General features: G+C 38.1%; 1 protein-coding gene across 6 annotated transcripts in view; it reads right to left on the reverse strand.

Annotated features, from left to right (window-relative positions):
* Positions 1–6,272: 6,272 nt before the first annotated feature.
* The window catches only part of sipa1l1 (signal-induced proliferation-associated 1 like 1), a 121,131-nt gene continuing 105,648 nt past the window's right edge, over positions 6,273–21,755 (reverse strand). For 4 of the 6 annotated variants that reach the window (XM_056481020.1, XM_056481017.1, XM_056481014.1 and 1 more), the window contains 9 exons: positions 19,816–19,913; positions 17,575–18,020; positions 16,741–16,956; positions 16,149–16,311; positions 15,368–15,593; positions 13,639–13,812; positions 11,386–11,497; positions 11,212–11,290; positions 6,273–9,143 (listed from right to left, as the gene is read on the reverse strand). In XM_056481020.1, coding sequence (XP_056336995.1) covers positions 9,000–9,143; positions 11,212–11,290; positions 11,386–11,497; positions 13,639–13,812; positions 15,368–15,593; positions 16,149–16,311; positions 16,741–16,956; positions 17,575–18,020; positions 19,816–19,913 — 1,658 coding nt within the window. In that variant the 3' untranslated portion in view covers positions 6,273–8,999. The remainder of the gene's footprint in view (positions 9,144–11,211; positions 11,291–11,385; positions 11,498–13,638; positions 13,813–15,367; positions 15,594–16,148; positions 16,312–16,740; positions 16,957–17,574; positions 18,021–19,815; positions 19,914–21,755) is intronic. The other 2 variants (XM_056481016.1, XM_056481018.1) reach the window with 2 other exon arrangements.

Here is a 21,755-nt window from a genome sequence, read left to right on the forward strand (position 1 = left end):
AGAGCAATTGAAAATGAATGAACGAATGAATCTAGAAACATACCCATCATTCTCCCTCTCTTCTCAGATGGGATGGTGGTCCAAATCAAAAATTACAATAGGTCAACTTTGGCCCACAGGTCCTAGTTTGGGCATCACTGATGTAGATGTTTGGAAAAAAAAAAAAAAAAAAAAAGTTTGTTTTTTTCACTGTTAAAAAAAAAAAAAAAAAAAAAAAAAAAAAAAAAAAAAAAACCTTTGTGCCAAGAAAATTTTTAATTTGTGAAAAGTTCTCCATGGACCCATCAATGGCAACGAAGAACCTATTTTCAATGCTCACATGCACAACCTGTGAACAGCAACCTATGCCTTTGCACCATGACCAAGTCCTTAAGGATGTCTTTTTTGCAAGACTGCAAAACATTGGCTTTTCTCTGAAAATGTGCCAGACAAAACATGTCTGCAACATTGTTTGTGTGGAGCCGGACAACCTTATGCAGGTTTAATTTTATTAAACTTTTCTATATTTGCTTACTAAAATTAGGTTTATAATACCTGGAGAAAGCAAACAAATCTGATTCACTCTGCTACAAATTGACAATATGCAATACTAGCAAGAAGATCAAGATTCCACTGCAAGAACATCCACAGTGTTAAATCCATCACCAGCAACTGTCCTAAAGTCAAAGGAAGCAGACAAGAAAAATATGCAGTGAGTGAGTGTTGTAATTTTATTATAACAAATATCTGAACATGCAACTAATTTTGAAGGGCAATCAATGAATGATGCTTTCGTTTTTGTATTTACAAGAACTGAAATCGGCAGGAATGTAATATAAATGTGTAATGTAAATGTGACAAAAAAGAGAGAAGAGAAAGATTGGATAAAAAATTGTCAGATGAGAACTTGAGTGGTTTTAATATGGCATATTAGGTCAAATTAGTCACTTGAGAAAGTCTATACAAACTCTTTTTGGACTTTCTGAAAATTACAGATTTTATGGGACATAAAGCATTTTTATCTGAGAACATCAAAGAAAATCTGATTTCTCATAATCCCTGTAATTAAAATGAGAGACGATAGATCACATATCTGAAAGACACCAGGAGTCGATATTTTGTTTAATGTATGCAGTCATTAAACATTAACATTGCAAAGTAGGTAATTAGTACCGTCACATGTTTTGGAAATATATTAGAGAAAAGAAAATTTATCAAGTGCACTACAGGCACTCACAGTTAATTCACCCACAGCAGATTGTCACACATCTGGACTGCAGAGACCTCACGGAGAACAGTGTGTCTTTTTTTCTCTTGTTCTTGAGGAAGCCTGCAGGTCCACTCATGCAATCTGCTGCTTCATTTGTCAGCAACATCCATATGCACACTTGAATAACACTCACACCCAAACCTCGTCCTCTCTTATTTTCCCCACTGGCCTTTAATTGGCCTTCTGGCAAAATGAGATGATACATACCCACAGGGGATCCTGATGGATTTCTGGGAGATGGTCTTTATGCTTTGTAACATTTGCTTCAAGTTCAGATAAAAAAAAATTATGCAATAAGGAGTGATTTATAGTAAGAAAAAAGTTGTACACCTTGTAACTTCACATTGCTAATTGCAAGTACACATATAATTGGAGTCACTGGGTCTCTAGAACAACTCCTATATAAATAGGGAGAATTAGGAAGCACTTTATACCATTTACACAGATAAGCCAAAAGATGACTACCTGCATGATATTCTTGCATGCTTTCAAAGCAGCACCAACTCACAGGGCATGGACTCTACAGGACCCCTAAAGGTGCCTTGTAGTATCTGACAACAAAATTTTAGCAGAATATCACTTAAGTCCTGCTTAAGGCAGAACTACAATGATCAATCTTTTTGGTCCAGCACATCCCACAGAATAACAATTGGATTGCAGAATCAATTTAAAGGCTGGGACAACACCTTGAAATCTACATTGTGTTCTTCAAAGATTCCTTAACATTCCATGGTGCTTTATCCTGCTGGTATGGGCCACTTCCAGCAGCAACAAACACCATTACCACGAAGAAACATAGTGGGTCTGCAGGAAGGTAGCATGTGTCAAAATTTCCTCCTCATAAATGGGCGGAGCGACAGAACTCTGTCCAGAACATCACACTGCCTCCATCAGCTTGTTGTCGTCCCATAGTAAACATCATGCATGAACACAGGCATCCATGAGGTATCCAACGGTCCAAGCAACCTATGCTGCTGCTCCAGGTTCTAGTTCTTATATGCCCACTGCGATACTTCAGATCAGGAATGTTGATCCTGAAACTTGGATCCAACCATAACCAAACACACCTTAATAAGCTAATCATGGTCTTCAGGAATAAGGTAGATATTTTTTTCAGAGTTGAAACTAAACTCTTCAGGACAGTGGGCCTTCAGAATCAATGTTCCCCACACAATCTGCTTTGGATTGTGGACATGCAGGGATCATAATAGGCACTCAAATTGGTTTGCAACTAAGTTTGTTGTTTGTTCCTCCCATAACAATCCCTAAATTCTCTGTGACTTGTTCCACTGTTGGTTTGGACCAGATGTAGCAGCCCTCTTTGAACTTGTGTATCCATGAGCCTTGGACACCCAACCCTCTGTTTCCAGTTTGTGTTTTGTCCCATGTCTTTGACCACTGTTGGTAAATTCTCACTTCTGCTGACCAGGAGCAACACAGAAGTCTTAACATTCCTTAAGTAACCTTGCCATACCAATTTAGCCCTTGTCGATGTCACTCATTATTCCTGCCCATTTCTCTTCAATGGGTATAAACATCAGAGATGTTGTTGCTCAACAACACTGCATTTGCAGTCTGCATATTTCTAGTGAGGGCCTTTATTATCAACCCTTGACTAAACAGCAAGTACTCTACTGCTCTATTATGAACTACCAGGAAAGGCCTATTTATCAGTACCAGGAAGTGTCCTTTATCACATGCTCTTAACCAGCCCCTTCCCGAGCCATAGGTGTTAACACAGCTCTTATGCTATTTTTGGGGCTCTCAGTCCTGCATCACTTTTGCCACAGTGTACAAAAGAGGTACTGCAACTGTACTTACACATGTGTATATTTTGAAGCTGATAAATGAGGTTGTTTTCAAGTGATAATCCAAGAAACGTGCCCCGTGCTGCGATTCAAAATACGGATATTCCAAAGAGACATTAGCACATGCTCCAATGCTCGCTTTCCTGAAATCAATACCACCAGGAGCCATTAGGGAGGAGTAATTGTTCATCATGTCTGAATCACAAATGTATTCAGCCAAGCACTCACTCAAAGGGGCATGTGTACACACATATACAGTCATAATGGACACTGGCGCATAGCAACATCAGCACAAATTGACAGCATCAGGAACCCACCCACTCCAGGCTAGATTAATTATTTAGACTAGTGAAAGATGCAAGAAATGCACAGAGGTGTTTCCCTATCTCCAGTAGCCTAATTGCATTGCACACACACAATCATCTCAGTAAATTAGCTGTTTTCCATTTCATACGGACAAGAAATGATCTTCCGCTGAGCTGCAGGATGAATATCGTTTGCAAATGCAAGTGTTTTGCTTGTATCGAACAAGGGATATTTCTGGCTTGAAAGTAATGTTCCAGTGTGCATTAGGTAACATGTCACAAGAGTGGTATATTAATGTGCATTTATGTTCTTTCCTACCAAAGAGACCTGTAGGGAAAGGGCACATGTTGCGTAAGTGGCAATTATTAGAGCAGGTAGCTAAGAATACAAATCAAGTGTTAAAAGTCTGACTGTGCCTTAAGTAAATGTAAAAGAGTTTAATATTATGCTGAAATAAATGGAGCACAGTATTACTACAGTCATCTATATAGTCATGACAGGATGGTTTTATGTAGAGTGACAATAGTACACAAGAGTTCTGTACTAAAACACAAAAAGTAAAAAGATATACATTTCAATAAACAGAATTTGTTTTTATTGTTACTTATCTATAATTAAAAGCAGTGCTATTTTATGTCAGTAATGCTATTTTAGTCAGTAAAATATGACAAAATTAATATGATTTGGACAAAATGTATATATTTCGAACATGGAACTTCAGCATGCACTGGGGCGGTTTGCTGCTGAGTATGATGCAGCTGGGATGACAATCAGTACCTCCAAATCCACGGCCATGGTGTTTCACTGGAAAAAGGTGGTTTGCCATCTCTGGGTTGGAGGAAAGTCCTTACCCCAGGTGGAGGAATTCAAGTATCTTGGAGTTTTGATCACAAGTGAGGGAAATATGGAAGGTGAGATTGACAGGTAAATTGGTGCAGCGGAAGCGGTAATGCGATCGATATACCAGTCTGTTGCGGTAAAGAAGGATCTGAGCCGAAAGGCAAAGCTCTTAATTTACCGGTCAATCTACGTTCCTACTCTCACCTATGGTCATGAGCTTTGGGTCATGACCGAAAGGACAAGATCTCTGAGACAAGCAGCCGAAATGAGTTTCCTTTGCAGGGTGGTAGGGTGCACCCTAATAGATTGGGTGAGGAGCTCTGTCACCAGGGAGGAACTTGGAGTAGAGCCGCTGCTACTTACATCGAGAGAAGTCAGCTGAAGTTGCTCGGGCACCTGTTTCGGATGCTTCCTGGATGCCTACCTAGGGAGGTATTCCAGGCATGTCCCACCATGAGGAGGCCTTAGGGAAGACCCAGGACACGTTGGAGGGACTATGTCTCTCGGCTGGCCAGGGAATGCCTTGGGATCCCCTCAGAGGAGCCAAGTAGGGAGACACTGCAGCCTGGAGACCTCCAAGTGGGAGGGATTACACCGGCAAGTAGGTTAGGCGACCTCCAAGTGAGGAGGACCTAAACTACAAGTAGGTTGGGTTTAAGTGGTGTAGGTGGAGCAGATATTAATAAAACACATCAGGTTACTGTAAGGTTGGGTTTAGGGTCGGGGTAGGTGTAGATGATAATAAAACACAACAGGTTACTGTGAGGTTGGGTTTAGGGTCGGGGTAGGTGTAGACAATAATAAAACACAACAGGTTACTGTGAGGTTGGGTTTAGGGTTGGGGTAGATGTAGACATTCATAAAGCACAATATTGGACTGTCTTGTCATGTACAAGACATTAAATAAAAACTCCAGGTTTCTACAGCCGACTTGGAGCCACTAGGGGCTGGCTCCGACCTCCATTTATGCCCTTCTCTGAGAAGCTGGAGAAAGTCTCTGGGGAGAGGGAGGTCTGGGGTTCTGTCCTGAGACTGCTCTGTTCTGTCCCTGTGACCTGGCCCCGGAAAAGCGGATGAAAATGAATGAATGAATAAATATTTCTTTCACACAAAAGACAAACTGACTAAAACAAAAAAACAAAACAAATTAATACTAGAATTGCAGAACAAATTATGTTCATTCCAAAAAATGGTTAGGATAAGACAAGGGGGTAATCCCTACAAGCGTTTTATGAGAGCAGTCTTTTGGTTTAAAATCCTGCTTGTTACTTTTAAATAATTCGAGCCAATATTAAAGAGCCTACTGACATTTGAGCAGAATTCTGACAGCACTGACAACAGCCGGCACTCTTGGGAAGAGCTCTAAGCCCTTTGCTCCCACTACATGTTCTACAACATGTTTACTTCAAGTGCACTAAAAATTCCCTATTGCATTGTTCAACATGCAGTACTCAAGCAAAGGACATTCCACTTCAGTCTGGGTCTGCGCTCTCAAGTCTTCTACATGTCCATTTCCAATAGTCTCAGGCAGATAATAGCACCATTGACATTTACTCGCTGATATATCAGGGACGACTTCCACCACACAGGCACACGAAAATCCAGTGAGGTTATTTGACTTCATGAGCTTCAGCAGATAATGCTCCACATACTTTTGTCCAGAAACAAAGGCTGCAGGTGAGAGATGCCCTTTACAGTACATTCTTGGGTTAAAATTTACATTTCCACTAAAAGAGTGTTCTCCTGCCGCATTTAAAAGTGACTTGATTTTGCAGATTCAGCAACGGCAGTGAAAGGTAATACCACAACGACAGTGGCCGCGGTCACAGGAGGGTTAACGTCACAATCACAGTCATATCAGCAGGAGGACGCGAGGAGCCCTTGGCAATCCAGCCCTGCACTTTAACAGGCTTTGCTGATTACTTACTGCAAGGTGCAATTATCCTCGTCGCTACCGTGGCAAAAAAAATCAGCCTCTCCCACAAAAGCACAACACTGATGGCGAAAAAGACAAAAACACAAAACAAGGGCACAGATAGCAGCAATAATAAACACGAGGAGACTGGAGATGACATTCAACTATGGCATTTAAATTAATTTATTGGCTCAGAAAGCAATGGCAGATTACACCTCAGAGAGCAGGCGGCAAGCATGAGCCATTTGTTTTTGACCAGGTCATGAATAACTACAGCACCTCGAATCGAGTTTTTTTATTATTATTATTTATTTATGAAACCTTAATACTGTAATCACTGGAAAGTCTCTTTTTAAACCTCTACACTTTACAAAGAAGATGAACAGAATATGTAAACAGTACTTTTTGTTTGTAATCTTAATGCTCCTTTTTAAAATGTGCACATCATTAAAAACACAATTTTTTTTTTTTGTAAAGTTTAGATGGGAGAGTATATGGATTAACGTCTAATGACACAATATAAAAGAGATCAAGAGTGGGGGGAGGGAAAAACAATCCCAGCCTTGTCTCTCTCTCTCAAAAGTGACTGCATACGTACGACCAAGAAACAACATCAAGAGCCATGTTTATGCATGTCCATAAAACAATAGCAATAAATTTATACAGAAAAAAACAGTGCAAAGGAACTGAAATCAGGAAGCGAAGAACAAAATCAGAAGAGATCAGAGAGATGTAAAAGAGTTAACATTCCCAAAGTCATCAATATTTACCTTGAAAGGCTTGAGAATGTGAAAAATGAACAGCAAACCAGAGGGGAGAGATGAGAGAATAAATAGAAGTCATCTTTTCTGGTTTTGACCTTCCGACTGAGGCAGCAAAACCTGGAAATCAAATGAATAATCTCACGTCGTTCTGCAGCTCATTCCTTGTTACAGGGACGTTTGGACTGAGGCAAAATGTTTGGCATTCTTAGTGTTTCGTTCTCTGCTGGTATCAGGAGGCACTTTCTGAGACACTTCGAGTGATTCCTAGAACAGAATCGATTATGGCTGCTAACTGTTCGCAAACCCAAATCGAAGTTACCTCCGGATCCATTGTGCACATCTTCATCATAATATGTAAAGCATCCAGAAATCCACCACCTCTTTCTTCAACTGAGACACCAGCTGAACAGTATAAACAGTATAATGGAGATCTATATTATATACATTACTCGGGTCAATGATGTACAAGTAGGCCAGGACTTTTGGTCTTTGATGCCTGACTCTTCTGCTCTGGGAATGCTGCTATCTTCAGATGGGGGATTGAGGAACTGACAAGAAGAGCAAAGTGCTATAACCGGGTGTGAGACTATAGGGCAGCTGTTCGATATTATTGATCCTGGACAGTTATTACTTAGCCATCCCTCTGGTTCTGTGCTCATTGCACAATGGTGGCCACAGCACCCGAAAAATAACTCAGTTTGAGGCATTCTTTCTGATGCTAGTTCCTGTATTTAACCCCATTGCATTTGACAAGAACTTGGCCTGTTTATTTTTAATTCTCCCTCCTATTTTTCCCTTTTCTCAGAAAGGCACCTCCTCTCATCCCTGATATTGAATCCAATACCCGTGTGTCTGCATTCTATAGCATTATCTCTTATTTGTATGGAAGGTTTCCATCACTGTGGGTGTGTGTGTGTGTGTGTCTGTGTGTGTAGGCAACGTGGAAACGAACTGGAATAGATTAGAGCTGAAGTCAAGTGGGACGATCACTTAATACCACTAGATGGCACTAAAGCAACACAATAGCAGACTAGGGCACCACAACTCGCACAACGAAAGATACTGCAGCTCTACTAGAAATAAAAATAAAAATACCAAAAATAAAAAGAGTCCAACGAAGTGACATCCCCTATTCACAGATGTCCATTTGTACTGCACGCATAGAGAATTGTAACTGTCCACTCGTAACAAACTAAATAAATAACTGAACTGTTCCCAAAATAAGACTTGTCCTGAAATTCCAGACTTGTAGGATAATTGGCGTTCGTACCACAGACTTGAGATGTACTTGAGAGGAATCGAGGCAGGATATTGCCAAAGTTGTTAGGTTTCGCGTAAGTCCAGTCTTTAAGACAAGGATTCAGACTCTCCGCTATTGCTTCAATTGATGTTGGGATGAAACTTCACATCACAACACAAGTTTTGACTTCATTATGAGCAAATCACTTCATGCCACCTTCAGGATTTAAAGCGGGCGTTCCATTTTTTGAAACGTAAACGGTATCCGAAAAGCAGAGTGGAAAGTGGTGTTTGTAGATTGATTTCAACCTGAACATGCGAACATGTTTTCTACAGTTGGAGAGAGAAAAACAGCACAAACTCCAGACCCACAAAATTTCACAACATGGTGCTGGATGTTGAAATATAATCGCATAGCAGAGAAGTCTTCAACTGAGGCTGGGGGTCTTCTTAGGGCAGGGATACGACTGAAACTGAAGATCAGGTTGTCAGTTGTAAGTAGGGCACAGGAGGGACAAGAATGAAACAGCCTGAAAGGCAGAGACTGGCATCACAGCCAGTTATGGGTTACTCCTGTGGGCACTTCTAATGATGTCCCGAGGGATTTGGAGTGGAGAGGTCATCACTGAAAAAGCCTGAAGATTTGCATTTTTGCCCTCCCCTGACTTTGAGCCACGTCGTCAGCGTTGGTCATTATCACCACAGATATGTTGACAGTTTTTAGAGGAATGCTAATGTGAACATCAAGTTTTGTTGAATTGTGAATGGACAATTCTTAATCTGGTCGCGTATGGGAGTTAGAAAAAAAAGAAGAAGAAGTCTCTCCCACATCTGTCTGGTCCTCGAAAAGTCTATTGATCTTGTCTTTTGCAGATGGCTCAGTTCAGATCGATGGTGTTAAAGACCCACTCTGTGAACTTCTTGAGCTTGGCAGCAGAGCTTTGAGACTCTTCTTGCAGCCTCTGATTGTCCTCCCAAAGCCTCTTTATTTGTGCCTGAAGTTTCAGTTTTTCTTCCCTTTCCTGAACAAAAACACAACAAGAGAACATTCAATTTTAGGATGAATACACTAACTTTAAATATCAATTGTTCATCTGTTTACAACATAATTACTACTGCTGTAAAACCAATACAAATTACTCTACACACATTATTAAACTTGTTTTTTAGAAAAAGAAAAAGGCAAAAGGACTTCTAGATTTGATATGTGAAAGAGATTCATTACATATCAGGTTCAAGATTTGATGAACATTACAAATGACTTTTTATTACACATTTGTAAATGAGTAGTATTGAAACTCAAAACTTATTTTCTGGCTATTTGTTAAAAAACTCATCTTGTACAGGCTTGCACTTGCAATGCAGGAAAGTGGCTTGACAAAAGCCATATACAAAAGAATAAAAAAAAATAGTCATGACTGCTTCAGCAAATGTTTGCTTTTGTTAACATTATGGCTAGTTTTGGGGTATCCGCTTGTGTGATGTCACATGAAGCAGCTTCTAGATTCAATCGCTCAACAAATGATTTATAAACGTGATATAATAAACGTTTAAAAAGCAGAGCATTATTTTCGAAAATCATTATTGCAATGTATACATCATCGCCTAATATCAGATGGCCAGAAAGGGATTCATTTTTCAAACATTTCTAAATATTGGTGTCCGTGATGCAGTCCAGAGGCTGCTGTGTACACCATGATGTGTAAAAAACATGTGATAAGACTAAAAAGTGCTCATAAACAAATATTTTCTCAATTCAATGAGTAGTGGCCTGTACCCGTAAACAGTATTCCATATGTCATGACTTAAGCGGACAGTTAAGTGTAGTCTTTCCCCTAGATCCAGTCTAACGTTTAGTGGCTCTCACCGCAATTTCCTTTCTGAGCTAGTGAGAGAACCAGCATAACAAAACACTGCCATGTTTTTCAAACAAGCAACGAGTAACATGATTTCATAACATTGTGCTGTTGCCATCTACAATGGAGACTTAAAAAAAATGCAGCTTATAGCGCCACCTGGGGACATGTCATGTTAAAAATGCCCAAAACAACAGATTTCAGATTTTTTGCAGGAATGAATGCAGTGCAACTCTTAAGCTACACTTGAAAATCAAAATTCAATTCAATTACTACTAATTACAAAACTAACCATATTGATTTTGCTAGCTCACATTGCTAGTACTGTGGTGAACAATTCATCTGTGCATGTCTATGAGAAAAAAAAAGTTTGCCCTTCTAATCTTTAATCGAAATCTGAAAATGCACTTCCTGTTTGGTTTTAGTATAATTTTCTGTCAGAGAAATTGGGCGGGGCTAACACTTCAATCATCCATCCAACTGTCAGTTTTGACAGCACTATGACAACAAACCGAAATGAGGAGGAGGAGGAGGTGTCTGTTGGGTTGTAATAACTCTCCCGAAACCCTTTTCTCTATTTTTATGAACGAAATGCCTACTTTTACTATACCCAATCAGCTCGCAGTAGAAAAAAACAAGTCACGCCAACTGTTTTCATATGATATCGTGTTAAAAGGTCCTTTAAAAAAAAAAAAAAATAAAATAAAAAAAAAATATTCGCAACTTCTGGTTCATGCAGACTTTAAAGGGATAGCTCGCCCAAAAATGAACATTTCCTCAGTATGTACTCACCCTGAAGCGGTTTCAAAACCTTTATGAGTTTCTTTCTTTTATTAAACACCAAATATAACACTTTAAATAAAGCTGGAAACCTGTAACCATTGACTTCCAAAGCAGGGGAAAAAAACACAATGGAAATCAGTTTTCCAACTTTTTTCAGTATATTTCCTTTTGTGCTGAACCGAAGAAAGAAACTCTAACAGGTTTGAGTAAATAATGGCAGAATTTCCATTTCTGGGTGAACGATCCCTTTTAAGAAAAAAGTTTTTAAAATCCCAATGGGAAAAAGGTATTTTCAACTGAGGGGAGGCTGAAACAATAAACACTAAAAGAGCCTCTGAAATCCTTGAGCACAGGTGTGAATAACGTTTCAATAATTCAATGGATGTCAAATATTCTGAATCTATTTTACCATGAAGAGTTAAAAAAATGTGTGAATATTGGTTCTGCTTACTTTCTTCAAATCCTCCTGCAACATCTTCACCAAAGCCTCCAGCTGAGAAACCTTCCCACCGTAGCTTGAAGGTCCCTCACTAAAAGAAGAACCAGAGATGCAAGAAGACACTTAGGTAATATGAATGGAAAAACACTATTTGTTGGACTATTAGGATATGGATTGTGGATTTACCTGGGGGAGAGTCTGGTGTGTGGCACCGGCTGCAGATCTAGATGCTGAGGACTAAGTGAAGTCTCTCCTCTCTGACTGACGTCCTGAGAGCTAAACATGAACCCTCTCTGCACTGAAAAGGGAATGAGGTGATGGAGAGCGAAAGAGAAAGATTAAGATGTAATGTATTAATTTTAATGCAGTGCTGGCCATGTATGATGAAGCAGCACCTCAAGCTCAACACAGATGCACATTCCAACACACAATTTCACATCTGTCCATCAGTGCAGACCCTCGGTACATCATCCTGAACATAACATTAACGTATTATTCCAAACCTTACATTTCAGCAAATTCCCCACGTTATGATATTGTACAAAACTAAAAAATCTTTAACCTCATAAACCCCCATGACTGTAAAATTGAAGATGTCAAGTTCTTGATCAGTAATGGGTTTTTCTTAGACTCTGGGCACTTTTTGGATATTAATCTCCTAACATTTTACACTTTCAATAGGTTATTTAATTGTAATGTCATTTTTGAAAAACTATTTCCTCCACAATTTGCCTTCATGTTAATGTTCAAAACATTCTGTGACTGCGAAAATGAAATAAATAAATACCTACTACCAATAAATGTGACATCCAGTTTCAGAAATTGAAATAAAGCTGAAATAAAATGAAATGTGAAACACACACACACACACAAAAAGCATCATAGTTCCATTGGCAACAGCTGATCTTCGCTGAAGTATTAACCATTTAATAAAATGAAAAAGAAAAACAAGAAAATTAAGGATAAATTAAGAAATAAAATAAGAGTAAAATAAATACAGTACTGCAAGTAATTAAATAATAGTATTATGCATATTCAAATGGATTTACAGTTTGAGTGTAAATATATATTTCTGAAAAACTATCAGGGGACAAAATTGTTGAAAACACATAAAACTTTTGCGAATAAAGCACAGTTTCCGTCCAATCAAAGAGAACAAAATCGTCACTTCCTGATAAACTGGCACCAAATTTAAATAAGAAAAATGCATTTGCAGTGGTAGGAAAAGCCACTGTGGGCCTTTTTCTTTTAGAATAAATTACTTGCGCCTTTCTCTAAAGACAAAGATGAAATGCAATGAACACAGTCATAACTAGCTTTTGGAGGCATGATACAGCATTTTGGGAGTACGGGCATTCTGGGAGGTTATTAGCCCCCTTTGATTTTTTTTTTCTTTTTTAAATATTTCCTAAATGATGTTTAACAGAGCAAGGACATTTTTCACAGTATGTCTGCTAATATTTTTTCTTCTGGAGAAAGTCTTATTTGTTTTATTTCGGCTAGAATTTTTAAAAAAATGTTTTAAGGTCAAAACTATTATCCCCTTTAAGCTATATATTTTTCGATAGTCTACAGAACTATTCAGGGGGCTAATAATTCTGACTTCAACTGAATATATATATATCTATTGCATACCCTCTAGCTGGTTTCTTGTCATGAAATACAAAAGTGCCCAGATGTTGAAGAAACACCTTATATGTGAATGTTTAGAAAACACAGTACTGGGCAAAATTCTAAGTGCACTAGTATTTTCACACACACAAAAGGTTTAAAGTCAGTTATTTCTGTATATTTCTTTAGCAAGTCAGCTTGAAATATGTATTTTCCTATCTGCAAAGCTACAGTACTGTTCAAAGTTTTTAGGCACTTGTGCAAAAATGCTATAAAATGAAGATGCTTTCAAAAATAATGCATAAGTACATTTTATTTATTAATTAACTTGTATTAACTAAATCAAATCATCATTTGGCATGACCACACTTTGCATTTAAAACACTTGGTACACTTGCCCATAGTTTTTTAAGTAGCTTTGCAGGTAGGTATTTTGAAGCATCTTAGAGGTTTTGTCTCAGTTTGTTCCGTTTTTTCATGTAATTTCAGAAAGACTGGATGATTAGATCAGATCTGTGTGGAGCACTGGCTGTTGTCAGACTCATATGCAGACATTAATCTCATTGTATAACTATAAGTAATGACAAAAATAATGTTTGGAAATGTAAATTGATATTTCAAACTGACACGCCTCAGAAAAATATAGAAATACCTGACTTTAAACTTTTTTTTTTTTGGTGAAAATACTAGTGGCCTAAGACTTTTGCACAGTACTGTATATTCAACATATACACTGTATATTCTGGATACACTTCTACACAGATGGACAGTGCAAAGCTGTGACATATAGCCGAGGACGAGAGACAAAGAGAAGAGAAAGGGGCTCACTGCGCTGTGGTCTTCTCTCACCCTCGAAAGCATTGGCCACATCTACGAGGTGGGTCCAGTCCAGGCCGCTGTCTGTGTCTGTGTCTGGCAGGGGCATGAGACCCAGCTCAGGTGGAGGCAGCCTCTGTCGATCGTGCAGGTCTGCTAGAGAGGTGTCAGACGCTGAGAGGTCACCTGACACATAGCCAATGAGAAAATGTAAGGTGGTGTGTGTGTGCATGAGTGTGATTGTGTGCTTTTGCCCAGCTTAAAGCTTCTGAAATACGATCTGACGCAACACAATTGTCAAATCTAAGGGAGCACGGCTCAATTGAATTATATATACATATATAACACACACTAATGTTTTATTGTTTTTGACCTTTTTATTTGGTAATGACAGTAGCCTCTTAAGGCCCAAGGTGTTTTTACTTGCATTTTTTATTTGTCTTTGCTATTTGGGCTTATTAGAACCTAATTAGAATAAAAACCTAAGTATCATTTTTTGATATGATGTACTTTTAGAGAAAAATTATGCCCATATTTGTGGACTAATGGTCCGAATTTACATAAAACACTTTTTCCTGATTTTTTAAAAATGCATATTTAACTTGCTTTGACTATCAGAGAGTAAAAACTATTTTTATCCCATTTAGGACAGTTAAAATAGTGTTTGGGACATTTCATATTTTGCAAAACAGTTACAGGATGACACTGTATGTCTGTAACAAAATATAAAACATTCAAAGTATTTTAAATAGCCACTTAAGAGCTAAAATGTGCTGTCCACGTATGTGGACACTCAAGCCCTAGGAGGTTAAAGAATAGACAGGAACGCATTGAACAGGGAATCAAAATGGGAATCAAACTCAAGTCACTGCAAACACTACAGTACTATATACTGTATCAGAGGACCTAATTGTAAGGCTACTGCCATTAACATTCAAGTATATAGAAATAGGAATTACTAAATATGCCTTAATTTAAAGTCAAACTAGCAGCTTGTGTTAAATGCATTTCACACCGATCCAGGAGATATGGGCACAATTGTTGCTTATATTGAAAAAAAAATTATTCAAAGATTATTCCTTGAATTTACTAAATTTTAGTTAAGTGGTTATTAAGAATTTTTGGGGGCTGAATTTAAACAAATAAATTACAACTCCATTGTATACTAAAATACAAAATTTAATTAGTTTGTTTAAATTAAACACAAATAAATTGTTTGCAACAATTTTGCAATTTTTCAGTGTACTTAATGTTAACTGCACTAAATAAGTCACTTTGGATTTTCAGATTATATTACAGGAAATATGCTACTTAAAAAGCTTTTGCATAACTGGTGCTCAGTGAAAACTTCTCAGACAACAAACATTTAACAGAATTCTATCATTCTAATTAAATAGTTATAGTTCTACTGTATTTAGTTAAAGGTGCACCAAATCCATTTCAGCAGGTGATGTTGACATTTGAAAGCACTAAAACAAATTAGCCCAAACCCGACACTGTAATCAAAAACACTGTGGTTTTTCAAATATTTCTTAATGCACCTTTAAATGTAATATCAATTTTTTCACAAACATCAAACAATCATTATCTGTTTTTATTAATATTATTATTAAATAATAATTAGAGTCCCTTTAGCAATGACACAGACCCCCTGCTGATCAAACAAGTTTAATAGATTTGTTCTATGATAATTTGCTGCCCTGTAAAGGCTTTCTGAGCTGATTATGACAGGCTTGCTCACCATGCATCTTGATGCCCATTTTGTAGGAAGGTCTGCGTAGCGGTGCGCCGCGGGTGGTGGGTGATCGTGGAAGGGTCGAGCAGCTGAAAAGCACATCACTGGCCAGAGCCTGCTCCAGAACAGAGTCCCCCAGAGATGGCAACCGCTGACCCCGGTATATACTCTCATCCGACAGTGTTCGGTGCAGAGAACGCCGTCCTGAGCTCGATGGACCAGAGGAGGACAACTGCGAGAAAAAACAAAACGAGATCTGACTCTTATGTGTCATGTATTTATTTATGTACCTCTTGCTGAAAACCAAGCAACTATTATGAATCATTAAGAGAAATTCTATATTGATCTGCTTGTGAGTTAAAAAAAACACTGTAATGCACTTCACAGAAGGCCAACTGAAGAATGCTCAGCTCGATATGTTGCCAAACTGTTAACTATAACATCAAGAGCAGCAGTTGCTCCTCCCCCTTTTTCAAAGTACTGAGTTAGTCACTGAACTAAAGCCTAATCTGATCACTCATAACAGCCACAGCATAAAACAGCAATGCTATGATGCATCTATATGTTGATCCATGTACAGTGGGAGTGCTTATATTTTCTAAATGTGAATTTTTTGTTATTTACTTGGAGAATGCAAGCTTATACATAACCTTAAGGATATCATACGGACATTAACACCTAAAAACATTCAGCCATAATCGGTCAGGTGTAAACAGGGTCACTGATGCGATTGGCCAACCATACTTAAATATTTAAGCTCACTGGCTTCTATTTATAGCTGATGTACCTTCTCCTTGTGCTTGATGGATGGGGGACTTTCTGGAGTAATAATGAGTTTCTTCATATCGTCATCCACTGTGGACTTGCACATGGCTTGAGGAGAGTGCAGATCCCTAAGAGAGGGCCTGGATTGAGATGAACCCAGGTCTGTACCCTCACCTTGAGGTCTTCTGGAGGGGATGGGGGGAGATGGAATAAAAAAATACAAGACTTCTAATTAAAATGAAATTCTTGACTATGGCATTCATTTCCATATTTCCAGAATGATTATAAAAACTCATTGTCATTACTCTTCCTCTCCAGAAGATGGCAGTGATGTATTAGTAACCCGAGTCACTGAGGAAAACAAAACCTCAAATCTCTTTTGTCAAAAACATTACAAATTTACTGCCTCTAAAGAGGAAGGTCAGAGTAAACACATCGAGAACATTCTTAACGGATGCTAAAACAATGCTACAACAATGGGACAGCAACTAGTCCATGATTTATGAACTTGAACCTGTGACCGTTTCCCTGTGTGTATCTTTTTGAACATTCTTTCACATCAAAACAAATATCTTTCAGCCATCCATCATCTCCGCAGCTGAGCCTTTACTTACTTGCGTGTGTCCCCAAAGTCCACAGAGTTGATGGTGCTGCCTGGTTTCCTCCAGCCGATCAGGTATTTGCTAGTGGCTCCTTGGCGAGGATAGAAACTCTTGGGTCCTGGTGAGACTGAGCTCTGGGAGGAGGAGGAGGATGGAGAGGTGGCGGAGGAAGAGTCTTCACGAGGAGAGCTGTGGCTGGAGCTTATGACCGCAGAGGAGTGACGGTTGCTGAGGGGAGACCAGATAAGGGTCTGTTTAATGAACTGTTGCTTATTTCTCCAAATCAATAAGCCAATCTGTAAGTAGAGCTGCACAATTCTGCATAACCTAAGAATCATGACTTTTATGTTTACATAGAGTTCACAATCCTTTCATGATTCTGAATACACTTTTTTTTTAAAAAGAATACACTACAGGATATTGTTTTATTAAATATTACATGTTTAAATCTCACCTTAAATGACAGTTTTAAGAAGATTTTTGTTCATTACTGAATGAATCAACATGTTTTCTGAATCTCTCAGTGATGTACATTTCTCATAGTTGCTTGATGTCATTTATACAACCTTCATTCCAAGTCCTTTAAATATGATTAATCATTACTGTAGACATCAGTGTTTATATCCAAATTATAAGCTGAGATCATCTGAATGTTTGTAAAACCGAACAATTAATTCTGTTTATAGGCTCAACCATGCTCTCTCTGGGTCAAACACAGATTTCAATGTACTGCTGTCATAATCCAACATTTAACAAACATTAAAATATGAATGTGGGTGTTTGAATTGAAACTGTAACCTTTAAACAATTAAGCAACTCCGTGTATACAGCAAACCAAAAGCATACCTAGAGTAGGAGGCCATGTCACTCAGGCTGTAAGTGCTGCCATCCCGCACCAGCAGATGAGTCGGAGGGCTTCGAGTGGTCGGCGGCCCATCAGCAGGGGAAACTGGGGATTCAGCAGCAGGAGGGGATCGCTCAAGCACCCTCCGGCCCCCATCTGTGGGGCTGTGCCAGGGTGAAGGGGCTCTCTCTCTGGCCCCAGAAGATCCCACAGCAAGCAGAGAGCTGGAACTCCCGTGTGTGGTGGGGCCGTACGATGTAGCATCAATACCACTGTCAGCTGAAGCGCCCTGCAGGTATCCGCCACCACCCAGACCATTCGGCTCAGATTCTGGCTGGTCTCCCATCCCTCCGCTACCCAGATCATACCACTTGTCATCGCTGTGACCCCCACTAGACGTGGTGCTGGAGAGGGTATTACTGCTGGAGTGTGAGTATGGACCTTCAGACTGTAAGAGAAGGGAAATGGGTACTGTATGGGTCACACTTTATGCTATTAACACACCATATATACAGCATTTACATTAGATGTGGCCTACCCTGTTGTTGTCTAATGGAAGGAATGCATCAATACAGCCACTATTTTAGTACAGAGTAGCTCTTCTTTGAAATAAATGCGGGACCAAGGTGCCGTGGAGGACTAGCCACCCAGAGCCACAGATATATACACATATCTATGATTGGGAGTTTTCCCGGTGGTCAGTATGCAAATATATTTTATTTAAATTACGAAAATTATAGTTTTACATCACTTTTCTGCATCGATGAATAGGTGAGTGAATGGGCATTGCTGACAAAGAGCCTCTGTTTGTGTGCATGGAAATTGGCTAGGATTAGGGATGTAGAATAAGATCATGCAAAATATGTATTAGTAAGTACAAATAAACAGCCAGTCACTTAATAATAGGCAGGTCAAGCCACTAGTTAATAATGAGAATTTAATTTGAAACTAAAGTTTTACCTAAACCTTTATGTCCTAAATAAAAAATTCACCAACAAACATCATAGACTGGACCCTCCAGACCCTCATGACTGCATTTTGTTTTTAGGACAAGGCAAGGTTAGTTCAGGTTGTACAAATCTTTGAGGTTTCTAAAAACATTGGTATTCATGATATTTAGACTTATTATACTTATATACCACATTACATTTTTAAATATTATACTATACTATATATTATATTATACATTAAATCTTGTCTTGAAAATAGTAATTTCTATACCAGGGGTGCCCATACTTTTTCTTATAAAGGGCCAAAAACCAAACTTGATTAAGGGCTGTGGGCCAAAGTTGAATATACCAAAATGTATTATATTAAAATTTGTCATGTGTAATTTCCTAATTTATTTGCTAATATTTAAAAATACTAGAACATGTTTAACAAACAATCCCACTTATAACACAATGGAGTTCAATGCTGAATCCACTAGTAGAGCTGCTCCTGCCTTTGCCTTGATTTGCTTGCTGATGTCTTGTGCATTGTCCTCTATTTGTCAAGAGGCAGTATTTACATTTTAAAAATCTGATTCATTTAAATAACTTAATTTTCCTTGGCTTTTTGTAGCTCCTCAATAAATAAAGAAACAAAAGGTTATGTTAAATTGGAAAAGATGATCTCTGTCAAAGGCATTTGCCCAAACCAACTTCCCATCATTCTCCCTCTCTTTTCAGATGGAACGGTGGGCCAAACCAAATGTTACCAACTTTGGCCCGCAGGCCCTACTTTGGGCACCTCTGTTCTAAACCATATAAAATCAGCATGAATAAACTCCACTTCAATAGTTTTAGATAGGTAAGATACTTGCATTATTAAAAAATTACAACTTCACTTATAATTCTAAAAATAAAATCAGTTTGTTAAATCAAAACTAAACACGCCTTTTATTATCTAAGAAGCTAACTTACCTAGATCATTTCAGTTTATTTTAACTTCACCCTAAAATTAAATTAAAAAATAAATTCATCATAATAACCAACAAGTTTTGGCCAGGTTTCTAAGGTGTTTAGTTTTGTAGATTGTAATGTGATGCTTGTTCTTTTTCAGGGTGCTTAAGGTTACTTTGTGGCAAAATAATCCACCCTCAATCATAAAAATGATGCTCGTGACTAGCCTTCTCACCAACATGTTAGCTTAGAGTTAATCTGCTGTTTGTGTTATTGCATGGTTATGCACGCCACCTACAGCTCTTTTAATGAAGAGGTACCATGGGGTGGCATTTTTAAGAGCAGTTTTGCTGCACCCACCTGGCTGCCCTTCTTGGGTGAAAGGTGAATCACCTGCTCCTGTCTCTGGATGCGTGGGCCGCCTGAGTAGGATGAGCTAGACTTGGTGACTGGAGCATCTACAGAAGATAAGAGATTGCATTAGAAAACAGGACATTTAGATGGTACTTAACAGGGAAAAAACACTCTGGTGAATACTGAAAATGAGGGCACAACGGCAGGGAGGAAACCGACGCACTTGAGACTCATTTAGATGAGCAAAGTCGTAAACAAAGCCCAAAGTACACATGCATGTGTGCACGCACACACATACACATATGACAGATCATAACCAATTAAAAAAAAGAACAAAATAAAAAAGATATGACATCCAAAAAAAATCTAATTTGATCACTACAGCTTCTGCAGGCTGGGCAAATTTAATTACAGGACACTGTGTAAATAAAACTATTGTGTAATTGTTGGCCGTTACATAATGGCCAGCATAACAAAAATAGATGGCACAAGCAATTAAACTACACAGCTTTCAGAAGGGGGAGGAAGATGGGGAAGGGTGAACAGGAAGCAGAAACATACTGACTTTAAACATCAGATAGTTGTGTGTCACAGGCCATAAGACAGAATCAAGTAGAGTTCGAGATAGAGTAATTCACAAAAAAACCTTTAAAACATCAAGATAAAAAAGGCTATTTCTTTGCACATGCATGAGCCACTGCGACACTGCTGTGTCAGAGGGGGGCAATTCCTTTCTAGCTTTGTGAAAAGGCTTTCCTTCCCCTCTTGACACCCCACTTCCTGCCTCTACCTCCCCTTAGTAATTCAAAGCTGAGTTTATTTGGGTTTTCAGAATAATAATACCTTGCAATACCTCAGAAGAGTTTGCACAAACCAGCCTTTTAAGACAAAACTAAACGCACCTTGTTGAATTTCCTCATTGAAAATACAATCTCATATTAACATGATTACTTTAGAAATATGTAGAATCATGACAAGATTTTAGACGGTAAAACTGAGTGCTAAATAGACATGACACAATGCCGTGACCTTCAATAAAAGTCTCTTCCATGTTGATGAGAGTTTTGTCCTAATCAGACATAACAATGGAGACTATTTTAGAAACGGTTTCTAATTCGATGACGCCATCGCTAGAACAACAGCATACAAACGTTGACAATCCCATCTACTGTTAATGTGCTTTATTTAAATGCTAAATGTTGTGAGGTTTAATATCATTTTGCAATATCATACTGAAAACAACAATGTATAATTAACCTCAGACCTTGAAACTAAAGGAAACATTAAAACTGTCAACAAATATTGCATGATAAAGATTGTTAGTTATTAACTAATAAAGATTCCAGTGCTCAGCATAATTGAGTACAGCCCATTTTGAAAATTACATTTGTTTGTCCATTTCTCAGTGAATATAGACAATGTTTTTTGGTACATTTAAACAAAGAAGATTTATTAAACATATATATTTATTAAAATAATACATATTCTAAACATAATTATAATATATATTCTAAACATATTTAGAAATTGAAAGATAATACACTTAAATTCAAGCTAAATATTGCAAAAATTAAAAATTACAACCTACAAAATTTCAACTAAATGTTTCAAATTTTTTGCTTCTCTTGATTTTTTTCTTTTTTTAAATTTGTATTTAATATTTTTCTATAATATATAAATTTGGCTGTACTAGTTTTTGGACCATTATCATAAGTTATTTTGTTAGATAAGCTCCAGATTTGGCTTCAGTACAAACTAATCTAATCTATATGCACAAATATAATATTATATAGCTTCCTAATAAACATATTCATTTAAAAGATAGATTTGTGATGGGTGTACTTATATATGTATATCAGTTATGTACTTGCGCACTTTGTTTGGAGTGTTTGCAATTACAGAGAGAGCTAAGCCCACACATTCCTTTCATTGGCTGTAATTTTGAT

Source organism: Danio aesculapii, chromosome 20 (assembly GCF_903798145.1).
Source record: "Danio aesculapii chromosome 20, fDanAes4.1, whole genome shotgun sequence".
In the NCBI taxonomy this organism is placed as follows: domain Eukaryota; kingdom Metazoa; phylum Chordata; class Actinopteri; order Cypriniformes; family Danionidae; genus Danio; species Danio aesculapii.